The sequence below is a fragment of the Indicator indicator genome, unplaced genomic scaffold (assembly GCF_027791375.1).
Source record: "Indicator indicator isolate 239-I01 unplaced genomic scaffold, UM_Iind_1.1 iindUn_scaffold_119, whole genome shotgun sequence".
Lineage (NCBI taxonomy): Eukaryota > Metazoa > Chordata > Aves > Piciformes > Indicatoridae > Indicator > Indicator indicator.
In genome coordinates, this window is record NW_026539227.1 from 26,110 (window position 1) to 35,885 (window position 9,776).

At 63.6% G+C, this 9,776-nt stretch overlaps 1 protein-coding gene across 1 annotated transcript; it reads left to right on the plus strand.

Annotated features, from left to right (window-relative positions):
• The first annotated feature begins 328 nt into the window (after window positions 1-328).
• On the plus strand, window positions 329-9,391 carry TBKBP1 (TBK1 binding protein 1). Its single transcript, XM_054398804.1, has 10 exons — window positions 329-550; window positions 1,735-1,857; window positions 1,983-2,087; window positions 2,581-2,734; window positions 2,798-3,015; window positions 3,120-3,169; window positions 6,872-6,990; window positions 7,528-7,554; window positions 7,651-8,366; window positions 9,263-9,391. Exons 1-10 carry the CDS (start codon window positions 329-331, stop codon window positions 9,389-9,391), a joined length of 1,863 nt encoding a protein of 620 aa, XP_054254779.1.
• The last annotated feature ends 385 nt before the right edge of the window (window positions 9,392-9,776 follow it).

Consider the following 9,776-nt stretch of genomic DNA (forward strand, 5'->3'; position numbering starts at 1 on the left):
AACACTTCCAGGCTTGGAGCCTCCACAGCTTCTCTGGGTGCCCTGTTCCAGTGCCTCACCACCATGGGCAAGAATTTCATCGATCCATGGAATGGTTTGGGTTGGAAGGGACCTTCAGCATCCTCCAGCTCCAACCTCATGGCAGGGACACCTCCCAGCTTGCTTCATCCAGCCTGGCCTTAACACCTCCAGGGAGGGGACATCTCCAACCTCCCTGGGCAACCCCTCCCCACCCTCACCACCAAGACCTCCATCCCTGCCATGGGGGTCACCAGCAGCTGTCTGTCTGTCTCTCTGTCTGTCCATCCACCCCCTCTGCAGGCAGGACATGGACTCCATGTTCGAGGACGACATCAGCATCCTGACTCAGGAGGCCCTGGGGCCAGATGAGGACTGGTTGGACAGCCCCAACACAGACCTCTCGGGGGAGATGTGCTCCGCCTCCCACTTCGCCCTCATCACCGCCTACGACGACATCAAGAACCGCCTGGCGGGGCTGGAGAGGGAGAACTCCACCCTCAAGCGCAGGCTCAAGATGTACGAGGGCAAGGTGAGGGGGCTGGGGCACGGGGGGGCAAGATCTCGAGGGGCTGGGAGGTGTCCAGAGAAGGGCAACAAGGCTGGGGAGGGGTCTAGGGCGCAAGGCTGGGGAAGGGTCTGGAGCACAAGGCTGGGGAGGGGTCTGGGGCACAAGGCTGGGAAGGGGTCTGGGGCACAAGGCTGGGGAGGGGTCTAGGGCGCAAGGCTGGGGAAGGGTCTGGAGCACAAGGCTGGGGAGGGGTCTGGGGCACAAGGCTGGGAAGGGGTCTGGAGCACAAGGCTGGGGAGGGGTCTAGGGCACAAGGCTGGGAAGGGGTCTGGAGCACAGGGCTGGGGAAGGGTCTGGAGCACAGGGCTGGGGAAGGGTCTGGAGCACAAGGCTGGGGAAGGGTCTGGAGCACAAGGCTGGGAAGGGGTCTGGAGCACAAGGCTGGGGAGGGGTTTGGAGCACAGGGCTGGGGAAGGGTCTGGAGCACAAGGCTGGGAAGGGGTTTGGAGCACAAGGCTGGGGAGGGGTCTAGGGCACAAGGCTGGGGAGGGGTTTGGAGCACAAGGCTGGGGAGGGGTCTAAGGCACAAGGCTGGGGAGGGGTTTGGAGCACAAGGCTAGGGAGGAGTCTGGGGCACAAGGCTGGGGAAGGGTCTGGAGCACAAGGCTGGGGAAGGGTCTGGAGCACAAGGCTGGGGAAGGGTCTGGAACACAAGGCTGGGGAGGGGTCTAGGGCACAAGGCTGGGGAGGGGTTTGGAGCACAAGGCTAGGGAGGAGTCTGGGGCACAAGGCTGGGGAAGGGTCTGGGGCACAAACCCTGTGAGGAGCAGCTGAGGGAGCTGGGGGTGTTCAGCCTGGAGAGGAGGAGGCTCAGGGCAGACCTCATTGCTCTCTATAGCTGCACCAGGGGAGGTTTGGGCTGGGTGTGAGGAAGAAATTCTTCCCAGGAAGAGAGGTTGGCCCTTGGGATGAGCTGCCTGGGGAGGTGGTGGAGTCTCCATCCCTGGAGGTGTTCAAAAGCAGCCTGGCTGAGGCACTTGGTGCCATGGTTTGGTTGGTTAGGTGGTGCTGGGTGGTAGGTGGGACTCGATGACCTCAAAGGGCTTTTCCAACCTGGTGAATTCTGTGTGAGCTTCTCTGTGAGATGAAGAGGGGGTCGTGGTGGGGCTGGGGGTGCCCTCTGAGCCCCTGCCCCGTGCCTGCAGTACCCCCTGCTCGGGGAGTTCGGGGAGGAGCACATCTTCTCCCTCTACGGGGCCAAGGAGACGTCGCTGCTCAAGAGCGAGAAGGCATCGCTGCAGCAGCAGCTCAACCAGTTCCAGCATGAGGTGAGAGGGAGCTGCTGGGCACAGGGTGGGGGACACACCACACTCAAGGGGTCTCTCCAAGCTGACCACCAACGTGTGTGTGTGTGTGTGTCTCCCCTCCCTTCCCCCCTGTGCCTCCCCAACAGCTGCAGAAGAGCAAAGAGCGCGAGGAGCAGCTGGAGGAGATGATCCAAGCCTATGAGAAGCTGTGCGTGGAGAAGGCTGACCTGGAGACCGAGCTGGGGGAGATGGTGAGGGCTGCTGGGAGGGACTGGGGGTCTTCACCCAGTGAGGTGCCACCCCTGGGATGTGGTGGGGACAGAGAGCTGAGGGATCCATGGCTGCTTCCCCCCCTCTGTTATGGCCTCGTTGGGGGTCGGGGGGATGCAGGTGGCACCACTTTGTGCCTCACCACCTCACGCAGGGATGCTCCTGGCTCTGGCAGGGTGCATGTGTGTCTCCCCCACCCCATGGAGTCCTGGCACTGTGTGTTTGGGCTCAGCTGGGCATCCCCAGTTTCTCCTGTGCCACCTGGCTCAATGCTCTGCCAGCTCTGGGGTGCCCCCCGTGCCACCCTTTCTCGTGCTGTGCCAGGATGGATCCCATCACCTGCCCGTGATGGCTGCCAGCTCTGTGAGGACCCCCAGTGCTGGTTCTGCTGGGAGGGGGCAGGATGAACCCTAGGGAGGGGCTATGGTGCCAGGTGGGGTTCACCTCTCCCTCTCCCTCTCCCTCCCCTGGCAGAGGGCACTGGTGGAGACTCACCTGAGCCGCATCCGGAGCCTGGAGCAGCAGCTGCGGCAGCGCGACGGTGCCACCTTCCCCGGGCTGGGCACCCCTCTGCCAGGGCAGGAGGTGCCTTTCCTCACCCTGCACCCCAACCCCAGCCTGACCCACGGTGAGCTGCTCCCTTCCCTGCCCCTTGGAACGGAACCACCACCCCCCCCCCCCAACCCGGGAGCTTGCCAGGCTGGGGGCTGGGTGCTGAGCTGCGCCGTGCCCGCAGTGCTGGAGCGTGCTGGGGGCTGGCAGAGCCGGGGGCTGGAGGCTGAGCTGGAGGCAGCACGGCAGGAGGCCCAACGTGCCCAGCACCGTGAGGAGCATCTCAAGGCCGAGTGCGAGAGGCTGCAGGCGGAGCTGAAGCATCTGCAGGACACCCGGCAGCAGGTGTGGGGCAGGGCTTGGCTGCCCGGGACCACCCCCACCCCTCCCCGTGGCCGGTGGGTGGGGGTCTGGGTGCTGAGCTGGGGTCTGGGTGCTGAGCTGGTGCCTGCTGTCCCCAGGAGCAGTCGGAGCGGGACATGGCCTGGGTGAAGAAGGTGGGCGACGACCAGTAAGTGCCAGGGGCAGGCTGGGGCCAGGGCTGGGATGCCATGGGGGATGGGAGGGGGTTTGATGGTGGTGGGAGGGGTCCCTACCCTGGCAGGGATGGGTGGAAGCTGGGGCACCGCTGAGCTTCACATCCAGGGTGTCCTGGGGTGATAGGACACCCCCCACCCTCCTTCCCCCCTCCCCTCTTTGGACACTGTCCCCCGGGGGCTGTCCCCATCGAGGTGCTGCAGGCAGGTGAGATCCTGCACCCCGGGAATCTCCCACTGCCCCCCCAGGAGTTCTGGAGTGGAGCTGGGCTGTGGGGTGCCCACAGTCTGGTGTCTGGCACCGTCTTGCTCTGCTCGGTGCCTGCTCGGTGCTGCTGCCTGCAGAGGGCACTGACAGCTCACGTCTGCTGCATGGCACTGAGCTGTGCCAGCCTGTGGGACACCAGGCAGCACCAGGACCTTGCCCGAGGTGCTCAGGGGTGCCCGTGGGCTGCCCCTTCTCCAGCTCTGCACCAAACCCCACCAGAGAGTTCCTTCCTGCACTGGTGGGACCGGGTGTGGAGCCATGGAGGTGCTGGGAGCTCCTCCTTTAGGATTCATTTCTTCTCTGGGAGGGTTGGCAGCAGGCTGCCCAGGGCAGGGGTGGAATCCTCATCCCTGGAGGGGCTTCAGAGCCCTGGAGATGTGGTGCTGAGGGCCACGGGTTGGTGGTGCCTTGGCAGTGCTGGGTTCAAGGTTGGACTCAAGGACCCTAAAGGTCCAACCAAGCTGACCTGGTGATGCCTCCAGCCCCTGCTGGCCTCCCCACACTGCACCTCTGAGCTCTGGGGACTCCATCAGGGCACCCCCCAGGGTGCTGAGACTGGGCCTGAGCACCCTGAATTTAGGAATTTGGGCCAACCCCCCCCAACCTGCCCCCTTCCCAAATCCAGTCTCGTGGAGATTCCAAGCATGGAGGTGTTCAAGGCCAGGCTGGATGAGGCCTGGAGCAACCTGGGCTGCTGGGAGCTGTCCCTGCCCATGGCAGGGGGTTGGAACTGGAGGATCTTGAAGCTCCCTTCCCACCCAAACCATTCTGTGAATCAATGAGACCTGGGGGAGATCGCTGCCAACCCCTCCCTGGTGCCAACCCGGGCATCAGCAGGGTCTCAAACCTCTTCAGTGAGGTCCTTACCCCTCTCTCCTCACCAGCTCAGCTCCTTGCACACACTCACAGGGGCAGCTGGGAGGTGGCAGAGGGACTTCTACACCCCCATGTTCCCCCCCCACCTCCCCCCCCCCCATTGAATTGTGACACTGGAGCTGGCATCAGGTTGGCATCACATCACAGCTCCTCCGGGCACGAGGCAGCCTGTGCCAGGCTGTGGACAGATAAAAGGTGACACACTGGGTCCTCGCCTGGCACGGGGCTGGGAAGGTGCTGGGGTGCCAGGGGGGGTGCCCCCTCCTCCTTCCCGAGGTGTTGGAGGATTTTGCTGTTTCCTGTCTCCCCGCAGTAAATCAGAGCGCGGGGCTCAGGGCAGGGAGGGCACATCCCAGCTGGCATCCCAGGAGCTGCATCCCTGGAGCTGCTGCCCAGTCGCTGCCATCTGTGTGTGGGTGTGGGGGGGGACCGTGTGGTACCATGCCCAATAGGTGAACCCTAGGTTGGATCGGATGGGGGGGATTTGAACGGGCACGGACAAGGAAAAGGGGAAGGCAAAGGAAAAGGGGGAGGGGGAAGGGAGGGGACAGGGAGAGGGTTGGAAGCAGGAGAGGAAGACGGGGGGGGGGGATGGGGGAGAAGGAAGGGGGAGGGGAAAGGGGAGGGAGGAAGGGGGTGTGGAAGGGGAGCAGGGGGGCGGGGAAAGGGGAAGAGGGGGAGGGGACGGGGTGGGGGGAAGGGGGGGGTTATAGGGGTGGGGGGGAGGCAGGGGGGGCGGGGTAGGAGAGCGTGGGGAGGTGGGGGTGAGGGGACGGGGGAGGGGGGGGGGAGGGGGGGGGGGGAGGGGGAGGGGGGAGGGGGAGGGGGAGGGGGGGGGGGCGGGGGAGGGGTGAGGGGGAGGGGGAGGGGGAGGGGGAGGGGGAGGGGGGAGGGGGAGGGGGGAGGGGGAGGGGAGGGGGCGGGGGGGGGGCGGGGGGGGGGAGGGGGGCGGGGAGGGGGAGGGGAGGGGGAGGGGAAGGGGAAGGGGAAGGGGAAGGGGAAGGGGGGGGGAGGGAAAGGGAAGGGGCAAGGGAAAGGGAGGGAAGGGAAGCAGGGAAGGGAAAGGGGCGGGAAGGGGGAGGGAAGGGGGGAGGGGAGGGAAAGGGGGAGGGAGGGGGAGGGGGAGGGAGGGGGCGGGGGCGGGGGAGGGGGAGGGGGAGGGGGAGGGGGGAGGGGGAGGGGGAGGGGGAGGGGGAGGGGGGAGGGGGGGGGGAGGGGGGGGGGAGGGGGAGGGGAAAGGGGAGGGGAGGGGAGGGGAAGGGGGAGGGGGAGGGGAGGAGGGAAGGGAAAGGGAGGGCAGGGAAAGGGAGGGGAAGGGAAAGGGGGAAGGGAGGGGAGGGACAGGGAAGGGGGCAGGGAAAAGGGGAGGGGGAGGGAAGGGGGAGGGGGAGGGAGGGGGAGGGGGAGGGGGGGGGGAGGGGGCGAGGGGACGGGGGAGGGGGGACGGGGGAGGGGGGGGGAGGTGGCGGGGCGAGGGGGCGGGGGACGGGGTGCAGGGGGCGGGGGCGTGTTGCCCGGGGCCTGGGCCGTGCCGGGTGCTCGGGGGCCTGGGCCGGTGTCTGGGTCCTGTTTCCTTTGTCCGTTTTCCTTTTCCTTTTCCTTTTCCTTTTCCTTGTTCCTTTTCCTTTTCCTTTTCCTTTTCCTTTTCCTTTTCCTTTTCCTTTTCCTTTTCCTTTTCCTTTTCCTTTTCCTTTTCCTTTTCCTTTTTTCCTCTTTTCCTTTTCCTTTTTTCCTTCTTTTCCTTTTCCTTTTCCTTTTCTTTTTCCTTTTCCTTTTCCTTTTTCTTTTTCTTTTTCTTTTTCTTTTTCTTTTCCTTTTTTCTTTTTCCTTTTTCCTCTTTTTCCCTTCTTTCTCTTTTTTATTTTTCTCCTTTTCCTTTTCCTTTTCCTTTTCCTTTCCCATTTCCCTTTTTTTACTTTTCTTTTTCTCTTCCCTTTTCTTTCTCTTTTTATTTTATCTCTTCCTCTTTTCCTTTACTTTCCCCTCTTCTTTTTCTCTTCCTTCTCCTCCTCCCCTGGCTCTTTCCCCCCGACCCCAGGAGCTGCCATGCGGGCCGGCAGGGGCCGCCCTGTCTGCTGCTGTTAGGAGCGGCGTCTCCCGAGCCCCGGGGGTGTCACAACGACTCAGTTATCTCCTCCCCGCTCCGTGCTGAGCCCCCAGCCCCGCGGGCCCCTCGCAGGCAGCTTCTCCCTTCACATCACCACGGAGAGGGAGCTGCCAAAAAGCGACACCCAAGTTGGGGCAGAATTGATGACTTTGGCAAGGCCTCCAAGAGCTGGGGGGGAGGGGGAGGGGACACCCACACACTCGTGTCACCCACCACGTGTGTGTCCCCACCCCAGCTGCCCACTGCTCCCAGTGCACAGGGTGGCTGTGGGTGCAATGTTGGGTGATGCATGACCACAATTTTGCCCTTTTGAGTTAAAAACTTGGGTTTGGGGTAGTTTGGGCTGCACCCCATGGCAGAGGGGACACCCCTCATTCCCTCCCCCCCCCCCGCCCCAGCCTTGGTGACACTTTGTCCCTGTCCCAGGGTGAACCTGGCACTGGCCTACACGGAGCTGACAGAGGAGCTCTGCAGGCTGAGGAACCTCAGCTCCCTGCAGAGTCAGATCCTCCGTGCCCTGCTGCAGGAGAAGAGCCTCAATGGGGGTAAGGGGGGCCCAGGGGGCTGCACCCCATGGCTGGATGGGGTTGGGGTGCAAAGAATGGGGAAATGGAGTTGGCTGCCAGCATCCTCCAAGTGGTGCTGAGCTCCTGCATGGGTCCATCTTGAGGAGCATCCATCCCCACGGGAGCATCCATCCAGGGGAAAATCCATCCCTTGGGAGTGTTCATCCCTGCAGGCAGCCATCCCAAGGATCATCCATCCTGGGGAGCACCCAGCCCTGGAAGCATCCATCCCATGGAACATCCATCCCCTGGGAGCATCCATCCTGGGGACCATCCATCCTGGGAAGCATCCATCCCTTGGAACATCCATCCCCTAAGGAGTGTCCATGCTAGGGAGCATCCATCCCCTGGGAGAATCTATCTTGGGGACCACCCATCCATCCCCTGGGACCATCCATCCATCCCCTGGGAGCATCCCCCCAGGATGCAGATGGGTACCAAGGGATCTTTCCTGTGCTCCCCACCTGACAGGAGCCTTTTTTTCTCTGCTTCCCACCCCCCTGTTTTGCTCTGCAGGCCAACGCCACTCTCCGTTGTCCCAGTGCCACTCTCCGTTGTCCCAGTGCCACTCTCCCCTGTCCCAGTGCCACTCTCCACTCTCCCAGTGCCACTCTCCGCTCTCCCAGTGCCATTCCCCAGCCCAGCAGCGCCGCTCGCCCGGCCCGCAGTGCCCCTCCCCGGCTCCTCCGGGGCGTTCACCAGCACCCCAATGCCAATCCCCAGCCCTCCAGCGCCGCTCGCCAGGACCCCCCAGTCAATCCCCTGCCCAGCAGCGCCGCTCGCCAGCCCCCGGCCCCTGCCAGTCCCCTGCCCAGCAGCGCCGCTCCCCGGTGCCACCTTCCTCCAACCAATCCCCTGCCCAGCAGCGTCGCTCCCCGGTGCCACCACCGCCTCCTTGCCCATCTCCGGCTTCGGCGTCGCCGCACCGGTTGCCGGCCGAGCGGATGGAGCTGGGCTACGCCAAGCCCTCCAGTCGCCACATCAAAGCTGGCTTCCAGGGCCGCCGCAGCTACTCGGAGGTGACCAACGTGGCCCTGTACCAGCAGAACCGCTCCCTCTGGCTCCAGCCCGAAGCCTCCACCCTCCCCAAGCACCGACCCTACGGGGAGGTGTATCTGGGGGGCGCGGGGTCCCCCCTCAGCTCCCGTGAGCCCTTTGAGGAGCATCTGCGCTTCGAGAAGCAATCATCCGACGAAGAGGAGTGGGCTCTCCCCAGCCCCCCCAGCCCCGAAGCTGGAGCTATTCGTTGTGCTTCCTTCTGTGCCGGCTTCCCCAGCCCCGACGCCGACGCCGCGCACCGGACGGCTGCTGCCTATGCCCGGGCAGAGCATGCCCAGTCCTGGCCCTCCATCAACGTAAGTTGGACATCCTGACGGGCCCCCTGGAGGCGGGGGTTGGTAGGGGTTGGGAGCAGGGAAGAAGGAAAAACAAGCCTAGAAAAACTTCGGAGGAGCAGCCGAGGAACTGGAGGGTGTTCAGCCTGGAGAAGAGGAGGCTGAGGGGAGAGCTTCTGGCTCTCTACTGCTCCCTGGAAGGAGCCTGGGGACAGGAGGGGGTTGGTTTTCTCTTGCTTGCAACAAGTGATAGGGTAAGAGGAAATGGCCTCAAGTTGCTCCAGGGGAGGTTTATGTTGGACATGAGGGACAATTTCTTCCCCAAAAGGGTTGTCCAGGGTAGTGGTGCAGTCCCCAGCCCTGGAGGGGTTTCAAAGCCCTGGAGATGTGATGCTGAGGGCCATGGTTTGGTGGTGCCCTGGCAGGGCTGGGTTAAGGGTTGGACTGGATGATTTTAAGTGACAGGACGAGGGGCAAGGGGCAAGGGGCACAAAGTGGAGCCCAGGAGGTTCCATCTAGACAGGAGGAGAAAGTTGTTTGGTGTGAGGGTGCTGGAGGCCTGCAGCAGGCTGCCCAGAGAGGTTGTGGAGAGCTTCCAACCCCCCCTGGGCACTGTGCTGCTGGGCAAGCTGCTGTGGGTGCCCTGCTGGAGCAGAGGGCATGGCCTGGATGATCTCCAGAGATCCTTTCTAACCTCCTCCATGCTGGCACTCCATGATTCTGGCATTCTGAAGGCCACGGTTTGGTGGTGCCCTTAAGGCTTGGACTCTATGATCCCAAAGGTCTCTTCCAACCCAAACAACTCCACCATTCTGGTGGTCATCCCCCAGCTGTGGGGAGGGAGGAGATGAGAGAGGATGTGACCCAGCTGGGCCCCCAGGGATGGTGAGCTCAGTGCCAACCTGTGCCCCCCACAGCTGCTGCTGGAGACGGTGGACTCAGAGGTGCGGAGCTGCCCGCTGTGCCAGTTGGCCTTCCCCATTGGCTACCCAGATGATGCCCTGGTCAAGCACATCGACTCCCACCTGGAGAACAGCAAGATCTGAGCCTTCCCCACCACCACCTCCACCACCTCCTCCCCCACCTTTGGATGCTGCATGAAAAACACAGGAGGAGCAAGAAGGGCTCCCGAAATACCTCCGAGTCTTCAGTAGCTACAGAAAGACTCAGCCCTCAACCCCCCTCCCCTCCCCAGCTGGAGCCCCCTCCCCCCCCAGATCCCCCCTCCATAAGTGGCTTCCTCAGCTCCTGCTCCATCCCTGCCATCCATGCCAGGTTTGGATGCTTGAATGGGGGGGGGGGGGGGAATCCCAGGATAAGGAGATCCTGGGTGGCAGCTGGAGGGGACCCATCTGCACCCTTGGGTGTCACCTGCACCCTTGGGTGCTGCTGCTTGATCTCAGGGAGGAGTCGAGGGGCCAGGTCCTGGAT